This window comes from Marmota monax, unplaced genomic scaffold, assembly GCF_021218885.2.
Source record: "Marmota monax isolate L192 unplaced genomic scaffold, Marmota_monax_Labrador192_F-V1.1 WCK01_AAM20220418_F8-fsc00227, whole genome shotgun sequence".
Classification (NCBI taxonomy): Eukaryota; Metazoa; Chordata; class Mammalia; order Rodentia; family Sciuridae; genus Marmota; species Marmota monax.
The window spans coordinates 726,047-744,178 of NW_026695208.1; the positions used below are offsets into that span (position 1 = coordinate 726,047).

The following is an 18,132-nucleotide window of genomic DNA, read 5'->3' on the forward strand; positions in this document are numbered from 1 at the left end:
AGGCAACCACTCTACCACTGAGCCACAACCCCAGCCTGATGAAAGGTTTTTAAAAGGAATTTTTCATTTTAAAAACAAGAAGCAGATCAGAAGATTGTTTAAAAGTGAATTCAGGGGCTGGGGCTATAGCTCAACATTACAGCGCGTGCCTTATATATGCGAGGCACTGGGTTCGATCCTCAGCACCGCATAAAAATAAATAAAAATATTTTGTCCATGTACAACTAAAAAACAAACAAAAAAAAGTGAATTCAGTGCCAGGCGCAGTGATACATACCCGTAATCCCAGCAGCTCAGGAGGCTGAGATATAAGGATCGCAAGTTCAAAACCAGCCTCAGCAAATGCGAGGTGCTAAGGAACTCAGTGAGACCCTGTCTCTAAATAAAATACAAAATGGGGCTGGGCATGTGGCTCAGTGGTCAAGTGCCCCTGACTTCAATCCTTGTTATCCCCCTAAAAAAAAAAAAAAAATATATATATATATATATATTAGGCTACATGGTTTTAATAAAAATTTGTGTTATTTTTGAATAGACATTGTATTGTTAACAGTGATCATACATACACATGAAAACAGGTATAAATGATTTGAGAATTGAAAAAAATTAGCATTGTTACATTTGTTCACAAAAGCTTTAGAAAAAAACATTTAATTGGTATTTACTACCGAATATAATAAACTTTTCTAATAACATATTTAGTAGTTTCATTTGTTTTTTACAGCGCACACTGGTTTTTGGCTGTTGTGTGTTTCCCTGGTTTGGAAAAACCAAAGTATGAACCTAATCCTCATTACCATGAAAATGCAGTCATACAAAAAAGTTCAACTATAGAAGATAGTTGTATTTCTTCTCCTTCTGCCAGTGAAATGGACAGTTGTTCACAAAACTCTTCTGCCAAGCCTGTAATTAAGAAGATGCTAAATAAAAAACATTGCCTAGCTGTAACTGATTCAAGTGCTGGACAGGAAGAAAGTGACCCTTGTTATCGGAGAAACATATGCAGTGTGAAATGTAGTGTGAAAAAAATAAATCATACTGCAAGTGAAAATGAAGAATCCAATAAAGGAGAATCTGCATGCCAGAAAGTAGTTGATAGGACTAAAAATGAGAATGGCCTACAGAATGAATGTTTGAGTTCTGTGCATCATCCAGGTATGTATTTCTGTGTTCTGAAAGAATGAAAGAATCCAGAATAGGATTAAACAATCAGATTTTTAAAAGTCCTGTTTATTGATATATATTACACTTAGAATAACATTCACTCATTGTATCAGTATAGCTTGAGCTGTGTGATTGTATACTGTCATATAATCACTACCACAACCAAAATTTAAAACCTTTTCATCACTCCAGAAAATCTCCTTGTGCTTCTTTAATAGTCATTCTCCTCCCTTTTCCTCTACAAGTTCAGTTTTGAAATTGTAGAATAGGTTACGTATCCCTAGTCTGAAATCTTAAGTGCTTCAAAATCTGAAACATTATACAACAAATGGAAAATTTCTATACCTGACCTTGTGATGGTTCCAGTTAAAATGCAGATATATTAAATGTTGTATAAAATTACCTTCAGGCTGTGTGTAATTCTGGTTCCAAACATTTCAGATAAGGGTTACTCAACCTGTTCAAGGTTTTTATTTTCCCACTTATGAAATTTCATAGGAGATTTTCTGTATTCAAAATTAACAGTAGTTGTATAGTCCTAGATCTATAAAGCTAATAAATTCATTATTCTCAGTTTACAGACTGGTGAATTGAGTACAAGTGGCCAGAAGCAAAAATTAAAGCTTTAGCTGGGTGCATGCCTATGATCCCAGCAGCTCGGGAAGTTGTAGCAGGAGGATCATGAGTTCAAAGCCAGCCTCAGCAACTTACAGGGGCTTAATGACTCAGTGAGACCCTGTCTAATAAAATATTTAAAAAGGGTTGGGATGTAGCTCAGGGATTAAGCACCCCTGGATTCAATCCCCAGTACCAAAAAGAAAGAAAGAAGATGAAAGTTTTTCTCCTGTAAGCTATTGAAGCTTCATTCTTCATTCTTTACTATTTTAAATAGGAAGAGGGGCACCACTCCAACTTCTGCTTTTGTTTGTTTGTTAAAGTGCTAGGGATTAAACCTGGAAAGTTTGATCAAACATGCTAGGCAAGTGCTCTGCCACTGAGCTATACCCCCAACCCCAACTTCTACCTTTTTATTTCTCATCCTCTCTAATAAATTGATTTTCTTCTCCTTGAGTTAGTTGCATATTTCTAGCTTCTCTCATAAGAATCTAAAAATTCTCTTTAAATTCTTATATTTTGTATTAAGTCAGTTATATAATTTTCTTTCCAATGCACAAGAGTCCATTCTATATCTTAATTTAAACACTACAAAAAGTATACCTCTATCAACATATCACATGTTATCCTATAAATATATACAAATCTTTTTTTAGTCCTGGTGAACAAACTCAAGGCCTTATGCATGTGAGGAAAATGCTTTACTTTACCATTGAGCTACAAAAATGTGTAGAATCCTAAGAATATGTACAAGTGCTATGTGTCAATTTAAAAAAAGATTTGTAAGTCTGTTCCATAAAACCCATAATATGATATAGTGTGTGCCTTGCAGATTTATTAAAATGAAAATAGATTTAATATATTTTGTTTGGATGGGAAAAAATATGTGGAATAGGCCATAGAAGAAATTATGTGGATTCAGAAAGAACATGTTGAAAATTATGAGTGCTGAACATACTCTTGGTACTTCTACCAGCTTGTATTATTTTGTGAGTCAGAAACTTTTGTTGAGCTCTTGTAAGAATATTTTGATTTGTTGGGCCTACTAAGCTGCATAAAGTTGATTTCAACTCTGGAGTAGTTTACCTTTGAGAGAGAAGAAGCAGAAAAGGAAAACATGCAGGAAACTTCAACAGAGGCCAAGCAGATAAATACTTTTCTAGCTCATTTTCCAGTCTTATTTCATTAGTCAGGAAATAGAATAAAAGTAGGCAAAATGCTTGCCTATTATTTTTCCAATTTCAGTGGTTTAATACTTGAGGATAAAACTACGCATTTATTTGAAATCTCCAGAACAGGAAAATCTGTAGCATAGACATTGACTGCTTAGGACTTTTTTTTTTTTTTTTTTTTTTTGGTAGTAGTCAAGGACAGGAATGTGGCAATGGTAAAGGAAAGCTATTGAGTACTGGGTTTTTTTCTTTTTGAGGTTTTAAACTTGATTGTAGGGATTGGACATGTAACTCAGGGGTAGAGTGCCTGCCTTGCATGCCTGAGGCCCTGGATTTATTCTGTAGCGATGCAGGGGTAGGGTTGGCAGCATTGATTGCAATGATACTTGTACAAATGTATGAATATATAGTTATCCTCTGGTATCCATGGAGAATTGGTTACCGATCTTCTTGCTTTCCCCCAAGTACACCCAAATCTATGGAATCTCAAGTCCTTTAAATGAAGTGGCATATTTGCATACAAGTTGTGCACTTACTCCCATATACTTTAGAGCATCTCTTAAAGTATACTTTACTACAGTAAGTATGCTGAATTACATTATGTAATACAATATAAATGTTGTGTACATAGTTGTTATACTGTATTTAGAGAATAATGACAAGGAAAAAAATCCATACATGTACAGTAAAAATATTTTTAAATATTTTTGATCTATAATTAGTTGAATCAACAGAGAACCCGTGGATACAGAGGGCTAACTATGAAAAACACTGGATTATATGCATTAAGTGATTGAAAGTTATATGAATTTTATTTCAGCACTATTAAAAAGAGAAGCCAGGGGAAATATTTTAGTGGTTAAGTACAAACCCATGGGCTTGATCCTCAGCAAGGATCCTCTTAAGAAAGTAACACAAGAGAAGGTATTCCTTTGATGAGTTAACCAAAAATACTTTAATGTGAAATGAATTAAAGAGCAATGTAAATAAAGCTTAGGGCTTTTTAATACACAAACTCCACAGATTCCTAGTGCCCTCTCCTACAAATTAAAGTTCTGCTCAAGTTGAATAGCCAGTTAAAATTTGAGTGAACAGCATAAAAAATTCTAATGAGGACCAAAATTAAAGTATGTGTCATGTATTAATATCTGTTTATCCCATTCATTTTTTAATTATAGTTAATGCATTTGTTTTGTTTTCAGTATATGTGCACTGACACCAATTATATCTTCATGGGAGGGAGGCGGGAATGTGGGGAGAGGCAAATGATAGCTGAAGGGTAGAGAGTTTCGTCTTTTTTGTTTTTTCACTCTTGTGGTGTAGGGGATTGAATCCAAGGCCTCACATATGCTAGGTGAGTGTTCTTCCACTGAGTTATATCCCCAATCAAAGGCTTATGAAACAAGTGTTTCACAGAATATTGATTTTTCATTTTTTGTATTTGTGATAACACCTGTACTATTTTCTTAGTGCTTGCTTTAGTCCAGGATTGATAGTGTCCCACAGTTTGAAATAGTGCTCTAAAGTGGGTCTCTGCACACTTGGGTAATGAGGTTCTATAGTTTTAATCAGATGTTTCCAATGCATCATTACCCAAAAGTACATTAAATAAGAGTGCTCTTTAGATGTGCCTTTGCCAACCACCTCAGAAAGGATGCTTAAGCAGTCTGTCCTATATACAATGATAGCATATTAATCAGGATTTAAATTGTGTATTTTAGACCGTTTTAACATAATTTTAGCTATCAAAGACATAGTTACCAGTATTGACTACTAATGTTAGACAAAGTGCAGTTGTATGTAAATGGAATTATATCTAATCCCAGATATTAGGATTTTTAAGTCAGTGTGTGAAAAGCACTTGCTATTTTTTCAGTTGGGCACCATATGAAATAGTTAACTTGCTAGGGTACATGAAATGTGTTTAAACTTGAGACTCAAAATCATCTTCAGATGGTCTCACTATGAGAAACTCTCAGGAACTTACATTTATTGATAGAAAGATTGATTGAGCCCAGCATGGTGGCACATGCCTGTAATCCCAGGAGCTAGAGAGGCTCAGGCAGATTTCTGAGTTCAAATTCAGCCTCAGCAACTCAGTGAGATCCTGAACAACTTGGCAAGACCCTGTCAAAAAGTAAAAAATATGGGAACAAAAATGGGTTGGGGATGTGTCTCAATGGTTAAGTGCTGCTGGGTTCAATCCCTGGTACCAAAAAAAGAAAAACTGATTGAATTGCTACCATTTATTTATTCCAGGTCATTTGTTTATTGACAGTAATAAAGGAGGGAATTAAATGAATTATTTAATTTAATATGTTTTTGAAATGCACATACAATTTAATTGATGTAAGGTAAATATTCATATGACCACAGTTTCTGTAGATAAGAATGACTTGCTGCTAATAACCTGATTAATAATACTAACCTGATTGTGATTTACTGATTCTTAATTGCCAGAGGGTTTGGGCAAATTTTGGGCAAATGTTATTCAAATAAAGGTGTTTTAACTTTAAACAAACATAAAAATGCAGTTTTGAAAAAGATAAGATGAGGAGATTATGGTTTGTATAACAAAATGGTTTACCATTATGTTTGAATAGTTATTTTAATAATAACTGATCATAATATTTTAGGTATGTGTATATTTAATAATATTTAATAATATTTAGACTTTTGTGTCTTTTCAGGAGTACATTTCATTTTGCTTCCTTCCCAACATTTTTATATTAATATTTTGACCCCTTATACGAAAACTAAACTTATACTAAAATAAACTTTATCTAAAATAACCTAGAAGTCATGCCTTCTAAATTTTGTAAATGCTGTGCTCTGAATTAAACAATATTGATATATTTGGTATTAAAATCCCTGACTTGGGCTTAATTGCTTTCATCTACATCTTATATTTCTTTGAAATGTTTTATGTAAATAATTTTTTTTTCAGTCAGCAAAACAGTTGATTTAATGATTTAGTTTCTTGGAACAAAAGCACCCATTAAAGTAGTCATTGTAGCTTTTCTCAATAACTGCTTTTTTTGTGGTGCTTTATTTTAATCAATTTTTTTACATTTATTGTATAATTTATATTTTCACAGTTTTAATTTTAAAATTATACATTATTTTGTGTTCTAAAGTTTGCTGGTTTTGTTATTTAGCATTTATATTATTTTCAGATTGTTGTAACTTCTATTATGAGTTTAAAATATCTGGACTACCTAATACAACAATGTTTATCTACATATATTCATTCATTATGTATTTTAAGTATGTGTACGTTTAATCATAACTGATACCTAGTTTTTAAATTTTAATGAGTTTCAGGGTCTAAGTAGTAGAAACAATTTGGTAATTGATATGTCAATTAAAATAACTTGCTTTTTTTGTGAGATTACATGATAAAATAGATTTTATATCCTTAACTATTATATCATTGAACTACTATATCATTGATTAACTATGAGCATTAATTTTAGCATTATATTTTATTAATTATAGGCATGATGATCTTTTTTAATATATGTTTCTTGTTGATACAGATGGCTTAAGCAAAATCAGACTAAGCTATGGTGATGAATCAGCTGAAGGTAGTAAAATGCTTGAAGATGAACTAATTGACTTCTCAGAAGATCAAGATAATCAGGTAAAACTGAAAGCCTGGAAAAATATTCTGTTTTATCTAAAATTTTTCTTTAGGATCATGTAAGCAGGTCCTTCAACCAGTAAAATCTCATCATGGCTTCTGAAATTTGGGTCATAGCTCCAAACACAAATTTAGGTTTCAAGTCAAAGGTTCCCAGGATAAATGTATTAGTACTGCTGTTGTCTTGCCACTCTGATCTGGGCTGACCCTAACATGACCTCTGAAAGTTTTAATATAAAATTAATTCTCACCTGGGCATGGTGGCATACACCAGTAATCCCAGCAACTCTGGGGGACAAGGCAGGAGGATCAAGGTGAAAACCAGCCTTAGTAACTTAATGAGACCTTGTCTCTATATAAATTAATATAGAGAGTAATAAGTTGGGGATATGGTTCAGTGGTAGAGTGCCATTGGATTTAAGCAATCCCCAGTGCCACCAAAAAAATGTTTTATTTCTCTTACCAAAACCCAGCTAACACCTTCTACCCTACTTCCTCTTTCAAAGAATTTTTGGGTCATACTTTGTAGAAACTTGACATTCAACAGGAAAATGTTTAAATTTGAAATTATGTAGTATGTGAGCATACAAATATTATCTCTCTGAAGTGTCTCCAGTGATTTTTTTCTTTTAATTTAATGTATATGTATCTTGACAAGAGCAGAACATAAGTGAATTCTAATATCCATTATGAATATTAAGAAGTGTATGGTTTTATTTTATTTATTTATTTTTGTTGTTGTTGTTGTTGTTTTGTTTGTGGTGCTAGGGATTGAACCCAGGGCTTTGTGCATGTGAGGCAAGCAGTCTACCAACTGAGCTATATACCCAGCCCCAAGAAGTGTGTTTTTGAAACTATTTTATAGTTTCAATTAAATAGAACCTTATATTAAAAAATCATAAGCACCCTACAGCCAATTATTATTTATTTTTTTGACCTTTCTCTAGTTGTTAGGACAAACTTTGTTTACATAAAAGTAAAGATTGCTTCATACTGTACTATTTTTTTCTTTTTGCTTAATCTACTACTAGCAAACCAAGAAAGCACTTTTTTTTGCATTTTTTAAAATTATTTTTTTAACTTATTTGTTCTAATCAGTTATACATGACAGCAGATTGCTCTTTGATTCATTGTACACAAATGGAGCACAATTTTTGACTTCTCTGATTGTACCAAAAGTAGGGTCACATCATTCATGCAGTTATACGTGTACCTAGGGTAATGATGTCCACCTCATTCCACCATCTTTCCTACTCCCATGCCCCTCCTGCTCTCACCTTTGCCCCATCCAAAATTCTTCCACTCATCCCATGCTTGCTCTCCGACCCCCATTATGGATTAACATCTCCTTAACAGAAAAAACATTTGGCCTTTGGTTTTTGGGGATTGGCTTACTTCACTTAGCATGATGTTCTCCAGCTCCATTCATTTACCTGCAAATGCCATAATTTTATATTCTCTTTTATTGCTGAGTAATATTCCATTATGTATAAATACCATAGTTGCTTTATTCATTCATCTATGGAAGGGCATCTAGGTTGGTTCCCGAATTTAGCTATTGTGAATTGTGCTGCTATGAACATTGATGTAGCTATGTCACTGTAGTATGCTGTTTTTAAGTCCTTTGGGTATAGAGCAAGGGGTGGGATAGCTGGGTCAAATGGTGATTCCATTCCAAGTTTTCTAAGGAATCTCCATACTGCTTTCCTAGCTGCACCAGTTTGCAGTCCCACCAGCAATATATGAGTGTGCCTTTCCCCCCACATCCTCACCAACACTTATTGTTGTTTTTATTCTTGATAATTGCCATTCTGACCGGAGTGAGATGAAATCTTAGAGTACTCCTAAAGTGCAAGAAATGAAATCATAAATCAATAAATGGAATGGATTCAAACTAAAAAAGTTCCTTCTCAACAAAAGAAACTATCAGTGAGGTGAATTGAGAGCCTACATTTTGGGATCAAATTTTTGTTACATGCACATCAGATAGAGCACTAATTTCCAGAATATATAAAGGAACTCAAAAAACTTAATACCAAAAAATCAAACAACCCAATCAATAAATGGGCTAAGGAGCTGAACATACATGTCTCAGAAGAAGATATACAGTCAACAAATATATGAAAAAATGTTCAACATCTCTAGTAATTAGAGAAATACGAATCAAGAAAACACTTTTTTTTTTTTTTTTTTGTGATGTCCCTTGGTTAACAACGAATGACTGTAGATGTTTTTTTTCCCAATATATACAGGTTGAGCATCCCTAATTTGAAATCCATATTTTAAGTACTAATAGTATGCTGTCTCTTATAGGATGATAGCAGTGATGATGGATTCCTTGCTGATGACAATTGCAATTCAGAAATAGGACAGTGGCATTTAAAGCCTACTATCTGTAAACAGTAAGCAATAACTATGTCTTGTAAACTATATGATGTTATTTAAATAGTTTTTGCTTAAACAAATATTTAAGTATAATTCACAAATGCTGTCAGGATCATTGAGGAAAAGTGGGGTGTGCCACCAGGGATAAAGGAAGGGAGAATGAGTAATTATTTCAGTCCCCGATTTGCCCATTTTTCTAAACTCTTCATCTATGGATATACATATATGTCTCAATAGTTAACCATTATTCTTTTTAGTATACTGTGTTTTGGAGCAGAAAACACATGTCAAAACAGTTAACACAGGTTTGGAGTTTACACTGGTTCCGTAACTCCTACATCGGGGCCGTGGAGTGAGTCACATCAGCACTAAGGGATACATTTCATATAGGAACCCCAAATGAGAGTAAATCACTGTTAGTTTTCAGAAGTACATGTGTGTTTTGAAGTCTCTCCAGAGATCCCAAATTTAATTATTTCTAGACTTTATCTCCTTTGACTTTGTTTATAGGAGACTTTGAAAAGCAAACTTAATTTACAAAAGTAAACACAGATAGATACCTCTGGTAGTCCCCTCAGGACAAGGGGATGTAGCTCAGGAGTAGAGCATGTGGTTTAGTATGCTTGAGGCTGTGGGTTAAAAAAACCTTGGCACACACAGCAAGAAAGTCTACTCCAGATCCCCCCCCCCCAAAAATTTAGCTAAAATTGGTCTAGATCTTATTATTTCAGGACATTTGGCACTTCATGTACTTACTTGGGTTTACAACATAGCTGTATAGAATTGAAGTTCTTTGAAAATTGGATTTGAATTAAGTGTTCTATGGTAGAATCTTAAAACATACACACACACACACACACACACCCTAAACTGTTGCTTTTATGTGATAGTTAAATGTCTTAATATTTGTAATAGGCCTTATTTTTTTTAATGGGGTTATTTTCCTTCTACTTTCACATGGCCCCACTGGGTTTTTTTGTTTTTGTTTTTTTTAAGTGGAGTGAATGTTCAAATTTTCATACTTTTGTTTTTCTGCTAAATTTTTAAAGTATTATTAGGAATCAATTATGGAAATTTAGTGTAACATATTTATAACCAAGGGTTACATTAATATTTTACAACTCAATGTTTACTATAACCATCAATACCTAATTACTAGGCTGCTTGTCTCTCTAAAGTTTATTTTTCTTCTGGTATTTACTGAGGTAAACAAGTAAATTCTGAAGTTTTTAAAATTTTATGTTAATATGCTATTAGTCTTTTTATGCTTTTGTAACATTGTGAAATATTCAATTTTTGGTCATTTGTACTCTGCAGACCTTGTATCCTACTTATGGATTCACTCAGAGGCCCTTCTCGGTCAAATGTTGTCAAAATTCTAAGAGAGTAAGTTCAGAATTGCACCTCACACTTTGTTTTGTATTCTGTTAGAGATGAGGCAGTTTGTATATTTATATGTGTATAATTTATTGCATATGCATTATTGCAGGTATTTAGAAGTGGAATGGGAAGTTAAAAAAGGAAGCAAAAGAAGTTTTTCTAAAGATGTTATGAAAGGCTCTAATCCAAAAGTACCACAGCAAAACAACTTTAGTGATTGTGGTGTATATGTATTACAGTATGTAGAGAGCTTTTTCGAGGTGAGTTTTAGTTTTTTGGATCTGACATAATTGATAATGAAATGTGTATTTGACTTTATTTTTTGTATAATGAACAACTATTTTGTATAGTGAGCAACTATTTTAGAGTTTGAAAACTGTGGTTTCAAAAATTATTCCAGGGAGGAAAAACTTAACAATTGGAGAACTGTTAAAAAAAATTCTTTGCAATACAGGGAATCAAAGCTAGAGGCACTCTACCATTGAGCTACATCCCCAGCCCTATTTAAATTTTGAGACTGGCTGTCCTTCAGTGGCTCAGGCTGGCCTCAAACTTGGAATCCCCTTCCTTTTGTTGCTGGAATTTTAGGAATGTTCCACCATGCCCAGTACTAATTGGAACACTTTTAAAAGACATACAGGTCACCAAATCCAGTGCTGATCAACCTGTCCTGTCCACTGGTTGTTTCCACCTTAACTAATCTCTCCTGTAGTTCCTACTGTCTCATTTCTCCCCATCACAGATTTTTTTTTTTTTTTGTACCAGAGATTGAACCAACCACTGTGCCACATCCACAGCCCTTTTTATTTTTTATTTAGATACGTGGTCTCACTAACTTGCTAAAGCTGGCTTTGAACTTGCAATCCTCCTGTCTCAGCTTCCTAAGCTGATAGGATTACAGAAATGCACCACCACACCAGGACACAGATATATTTCTTGAAAAATAATTGTATTTACTGTCTCCATTTCATACTTGTTCCTCAGATCTCTGATATCTGGCATTATCCTTACCCTTATGTTAAAATTGTTCTTTACTTCCCATAACCATTTAACATTGTTGACCATTAATTTTTCACTCTCTTCCTTTAACTTCAGAGTAATAGTACCATACATTTCTCCCTTAGATATTCCTTAGTTATCTTGACTCCTTAGTTCTTCACCCACTGTCCAGTGGATGAGTCACAAAATACTGACTCTTAGATATCAATGCATTCATTACCTTGTCCCTGCTGTTTCTTTCCAAGTCCAGTGTGCTAGCACCACTCTTGAAGGCTTCTGTATTGATTCCCATTCTTCTGTTTCATATTCCCATTCTTTCTGCCTTCTCTTTTTCATAATTGTTTTCAAAAACCCAAATCTAATCATGTTACTTTTTTTAGTAGCCACCATGATGATTATATTGTTATTATTACTAATATCTTCCCTTCACTGCCTGTACTTCTATTTTATAATGACAAGTGCTCTAAATTCACTAGAAGGGTTCATACAACCATTGTGAAGCAGCCATTCTAAAGAGTTTTCTCCCTCAGGAACTATCATCTAGAGAGGGGTCACAGAAGCCTCCCAGCTTCCAGGGTCTACCACATCTCCAGGGTAGAGTGAATACCTGGTGTCCCCATACCCCTTCAGCATGATCCATTCTCTTATGCTTGAGAGGCATAAGTCAGTTATAAGATTCCCTCTAACCCTGAGACTCTGGCGTTGTTTGTTACAGCAGTTGCTTGACTCCTCTATACCTCTGAGATAGCACCAACTCAACCTTATCCAACCACAGCTTTATTGCATTCAAGAGTGTGCCCTAAAATTACCATGAAAAAAAAAAAAGCCAGATACATGCTAGTGTTTCTTTATAAAAGCAAAAATGTTCACTGTTCATTCCAAGTAAATTGTTTCGTAATCCAATGGCTTCATCCAGGCTTCCAAAAAGAGCTGAAATGCTCAGGATACAGCTAAGCACAGCGCTCAGAGAAGATGCAGATTTGTAAGGTTGTTGGAGCTTCACTCAGCCTCCATGGTTCTTTCGCAAATGAGTATTTTCCTTCTCTCCAGTCCTGCCTTAAATATTTCAGTGGCTTCTTCTTGCTTTTGAGTTAAAGACCAACAAGTTTCAAATGACCTGTATGATCTAGTATCTATCTAAGCTTTAGCCTCATTTTCTGAGCATTGTCATTCTAGCGTTCTATATATCAGCCAGCAGAAAGTTACTCAGTTTTTCATTTTGTGTCTTGTCCTTTCTTTTCTCTAAGCTGTATTACACATTTCTTGCTGGAATACTCTTCACTATTGCTTCTGTCTTTTCTTGACTGGCTAATGTTTACTTGTTCTTCAGGTTTACTCTCCTAGAATAGTATTAGCCCTTAGATATTTATTCTCATAGTGTTCTATACTTATGTCGTAATATTTGTCGTATTCACCATTGAATTATCTTTCTGTCTGGCCTGGGGCTGACAAACCTTTTTATAAAGGACAAGAAAGTTAAGTATTTTTTTTTAGGCTATATAGCCATACGATCTCTGTTGCCACTCTGCTACTCTAAGTTCTACACCCATACACCATATATGAATGAGATTATGTGTTTGTATTCTAATAAAACATGGGCTAGGGATGTCACTCAATGGTAGAGCACTTGCCTGTCATGCATGAGGGGGAGGCCCTGTGTTTGGTATCCAGCATTGCCAAAAAGAAAAGAAAAAAAAAAAAAAACTTTACTAAAATAATGGATATGCAGAATTTGGCTTAGTGGTTATAGTTTGCCAGCCTTTAATCAAGACTATAAGATCTATATACACAGAAATTGTCTTACATTTCTGGTACCCAGCATATTGCCTGGCATATGATAGGTAATGAATAAATATATATTGATACTTTCTTTTTTAAAAATCATTCCTTTTATTTGTACTAGATACAAATTTATGATGTACATAATTTCTTAATATATGTATATGAATCTGAATATGCCTATATTAAGAATGAATTTTTTTTTTTTTAAGATCTTTATGGTTGGTCATACATAGTAGTTGGGTCCATCTGGACAAACTTAGACATGCATGTAAATCAACTTCAATTGATATTTTCATTTTTAACTTTGGACTGTTTTTGTAATTGAAGCTAAAATGTTATTGATTATAATTTTCTAATAGACACTTAATCTTTGATTTTCAGAATCCCATACTAAATTTTGAGCTACCTATGAATTTATCAAACTGGTTTCCTCCCCCAAGAATGAGAACAAAAAGAGAAGAAATTCGAAATATAATTCTGAAGCTGCAAGAAGATCAGAGTAAAGAGAAGAAACAGCCTAAGGACAGTTCCTCAACAGAAGCATCTTTAGGTGAAAGAACAGAACAGTATGTCAACAGTGTCTCAGACTGACCAGAAGACAATTGTTGCTTGTGGCTTTCAGAAATAAAATGACTTTCAATTTTGGGGACAGACAGTAAAGAACTGAAGTACTCACTACTCAGAGTGATTTGGAGATGTTAATGCTTGTATAAATGTCATATAATTAATTTCCAAAGGAGTATGTATTAAGTAAAAGTCTGTAAATATGTTAATGAAGCCAATTTTTCCAGCATTTATAATTATTTTTTTCACTTGTTAGGAAGCTTTTGTTATGTATTTTCTGTTAATAGTACTTAAAACTGCAACTTCTAAACACAAAATAAATAAAAAAATATTTATAGGAGGAAATGATTAATCTGATACATTCTTTAGTGAACTTGTATAGTTCCTTCAGTGGGTTTGATTTATTTTATGGGAATAGTTAAGTATCTATGATAATCTTTTTACCTTTTATATTTGTTCTAAAATAACTCAAAATGTGAAAATAATATTAAATCTAAGGCACTTTCAATTAAGAAAACATCTTTATATACTTGTACAACAGGAAAAAAGTACAGCTTTTCAATTCATACACTCTCATGTGTTATGAAAAACCAAAAGTGTAGTAAATATTTATATATAATTTTCACATACTTAGGAATAAACAGCATTGAGTAACTTAAAGAAAACTACCCTTGAATTATACTACCAAAAAATAACTAGCATACATTATTATCAAATGGATTTTTGAAGACATCAAAGACTCAGGTTGAAACTATTTGATAAGTGCAGCTTGAATTTCAAATATCCCATGTTACCTTTCTATATTATATCTTCAAATATGCTGCAATCTGTGTGATGTAGTTAATTGATAAACATTTTTAATCTGCATAAACAGGAATTTAAATAGGAATTGCTATTTTTTGTAACAACTTTTGCTATTTTTTATTGCTCATTTTGATCTTATTTTGATAAAGTATCAAAATCACTTTTGCTTGAGTTTTTCAGTGCAAATTATTTTTACATGTAAAAGTACTGTCTTTAATCACATAATGCAGCAAAAATCTCCCTTTGAAATGCTAAAATATGGGTCTAGGAATATAGCTCAGTGGTAGAGTGCATACTTAGCTCATGTGAGGGCACTGAGTTGAATCCCCAGCACCAAAAAAATAAAAATACTAAAATGTGAAGATTCTGATGATACATTTGCAACTCATATAGAGCTTGCATATATTTGTAGAAACTTCATTATTTTTCAAATGAAATCATATACATTCTTTCCAGATGAGACTTGAAATATATATTTTAAGTCATTTTTTGTTAAATGAGGAATGAATTTTTAAATGCAAGTATAACAAAAATAATAATTTTTAAAAGGCCATTTCTATTGTCAGTAATTATTTTATTTTTAACTTGGCTGGCTCTGGTATGGTGATAAACAGTTTAGAGGGTTTTTAGTAATAACTTAGTTCTAATGGTTAGATAATTAATTCAGTTATGAAAAGCAAGAGTTGTACAGCAAAATGCTTTTGGATCTCTAGCGAAGCGAAGACAAAAAAGCGGAACATCTTTTTAAAAACTAATACCTAAGTTTTTTCAATGAACTGTATTTTGCTAGAATTTGATGGTACTGAAAAAAACTATCCCAGGGGCTGGATGTGGTCGCACATGCCTATAATTGCATCTGTTCTGAAGGCTAGAAATGAAGATCACTTGAGCCTGAGAGATCAAGATCAACCTGGGCAACATAGATTCTATCTCGAAAGAAAGAGAGAGAGAGAGAGAGAAAAGCTATTCTAAAGTGTTTTTTTTTTCTTTTAATTTCAAGTGGTTACATTTTACAGATAATTTTTGATAAACTAAAATTATAACTTGTCCCTTGGGCCAACTCTTATCAGTATTTTAATTTTAATATGAAAAATATAGATTGATGTATGTCAACTATCTAGAGGTAAGAGTACTCAGATATTTGGTATTTGTCCCACCCTGTGTGAAATTTTATTTTTGAAAGTAATGCATTATATATTGCATATATATTGAAATCTTTGGAGGCTGTCAGGTTGCACTTAATAATTATGTACTCTGGTACCTTCTATATGTAGTTTAGAGTGGATATCAGCCTTTTAAAATGTGATTAATAAGTATTTAGAAATTGTGAAACAACTTTAAGGTCTAGAGGTTTGCTACTAGACACTGAAACTGCATGACGAGTATCTGGTGTCTTAACTAATTAGATAGATCTGTTGTATTGGTTTTCTTGTGGGATAGAATAACAGTTAATCATTTTTAGAAGAGTTTTAGATTACTTGCCATAAAATTTGTATGTATCTTAGCTCTTGATACTTTAGGAGCAAAAGTGATGTTTAACTAGTCCCTTCCCTTTAATGTTGCTGTACCTACTTCAGACAGTTGAAAACTTAATCATTATTTCAAGTTCATTTAAGCCTAGAATAGTTAGCTTTTGTTTGCACAGTAACCTGTACTCAAACTCTTAATTAAATGTAGGAGGTTTTACTTTAAAACACAAAATGGTTACATAAATTACATCTTGTTTTAAGTCACCAAAATAAATTCAGTATTTTTTTTTAAAAACCATTCATGATCTCTGAAGACTATAAGATGTAATGTAAAAAGAATAACAGTTTTAATTTCCTAAAAATTAAAAATGTACTTGAAAGTCTCAGATAATTCACTGGAAATAATAAAGAATATATTTTAATATGTAATATGATCAAGAGTTGGTATAGTAAAGTTATGGGAATGTTACAGTGGAAGAGAATAACTTGGTCAGAAAAAACAGTAGCTTACAGAGATGAGGCTGTGTGGTGCTCTGTGTCTAGAACAGACACAGGTATCAAAGCTGCTCTACAGATTATTCTAGAGACAAATGGAAATTGAGATTATTGTGAGGGCATATCCAGCCTGTCAAGCAGATATCAATGTTTCACCAATATGACAACCAAATGTACAAAGAAAACCAGACTGCACTGGGAAGTGTTATCTGTTTTAAAAGGGGAAAAAAGTGCTGAAATACTCCAAAAGGAGTTTCAGGTGTATTTGTAATTTTCTTACTCTCAGGAAGAAGAAAAGGGGTCATGAAAACTGCTATTCCAAAACTTAAATTTTCCAATATGGGAAGAATCAGTTCACCACTGTGAAACTAGGAAAAAAACTGGCCCTATCATCTGAATTAACTAGATCAAGGAATAATGGCAGACTTCTCAATTACTGTTAAGGAAATCAAGGTGCAGTGGACTCACAAGAAAGATGCCGTAGACCCCTGGTGTAAAACAGAAAAGTTAAAAGCATAGAAGATTTTATTTTATTTTACTTATTTATTTATTTATAGAGAGAGAGAGAGAGAGAATTTTAATATTTATTTTTTAGTTATCGGCGGACACAACATCTTTGTTTCGTATGTGGTGCTGAGGATCGAACCCGGGCCGCACGCATGCCAGGCGAGCGCACTACCGCTTGAGCCACATCCCCAGCACGAGGATTTTATTTTTATTGAAAACAATTACAGTTAAATAGTCCTTGTTGCATATGATTACAGTGAGGAGGGCAGTGTCCAAAACCAGTATTTTTATGTAGAAATATGCATGAAACTCATGGGGGAAGCTTTTCATACAACACATGCCCAGGTCTCAATCCCATTGGTATCATGAATTTCCCAGGTATTTCCGGTACCCAACTGCAGCAAGCCACTAATTTGAAAGGATCTATGTCCCTGCTAACTTTCAAATTTATGGTTCCAAAAATAATGAAGCTTTGTATTTCTTTCCCTCAGATCCTTTATCTCTACACCCCCGACACACATACAATTTTCATTGAAAATCTGATGAAGTCATTAAATTGTTACCAAGCCTTGACTGGCAAAAGTCCTGATTTTTAAAAGGAAGAAAGTAAATTCTGCAAATGGTGAAGTACTAGAGTCACTTTGTTTTTTCTGTTTTGTTTTGTTGTTTTTGTTTCTTTTTTTGACAGCTCTGGGGATTGAATCCAAAGCCCAACATGCTTGGCAAGAGCTCAACAAATGAGCTACATCCCTAACCCAAGTGCCCATCACTCTTGATAATATTCTTGGGTTAATCACCAAATGGATGGTTTTTGAGAGAATTTTTTAATATTTATTTTTCAGTTTTCGGTGGACACAACATCTTTATTTTATTTTTATGTGGTGCTGAGGATCGAACCCAGTGCCCCGCGCATGCCAGGCGAGCGCGCTATGGCTTGAGCCACATCCCCAGCCCGGTTTGTGAAATCTTAAAGCATAGGTCACTAGGAGCCATGGGACTATGAAAAGCAAAATTTTGATTTTTGTTTAATCTTTAGTAGAATTTTGAGGTGTCAATGCACTTCTCAAAAGTGTATTTAATAACTAGCTTTCATAGATAATAGATTCAAGTAAGCTGGAAACAGTTTAAACCAAGTTAAGTGGGTTTTCTTACA

The 18,132-nt window shown here is 33.6% G+C and overlaps 1 protein-coding gene across 8 annotated transcripts in view; it reads left to right on the forward strand.

Annotated features, from left to right (window-relative positions):
• The window catches only part of Senp6 (SUMO specific peptidase 6), a 119,782-nt gene extending 103,376 nt beyond the window's left edge, over nucleotides 1–16,406 (forward strand). For 7 of the 8 annotated variants that reach the window (XM_046430431.2, XM_046430432.2, XM_058574520.1 and 4 more), the window contains 6 exons: nucleotides 725–1,155; nucleotides 6,491–6,594; nucleotides 8,908–8,996; nucleotides 10,297–10,365; nucleotides 10,469–10,619; nucleotides 13,522–16,406. In XM_046430431.2, the coding sequence (XP_046286387.1) occupies nucleotides 725–1,155; nucleotides 6,491–6,594; nucleotides 8,908–8,996; nucleotides 10,297–10,365; nucleotides 10,469–10,619; nucleotides 13,522–13,731 (1,054 nt within the window). In that variant the 3' untranslated portion in view covers nucleotides 13,732–16,406. The remainder of the gene's footprint in view (nucleotides 1–724; nucleotides 1,156–6,490; nucleotides 6,595–8,907; nucleotides 8,997–10,296; nucleotides 10,366–10,468; nucleotides 10,620–13,521) is intronic. The other variant, XM_046430433.2, reaches the window with a different exon arrangement.
• The last annotated feature ends 1,726 nt before the right edge of the window (nucleotides 16,407–18,132 follow it).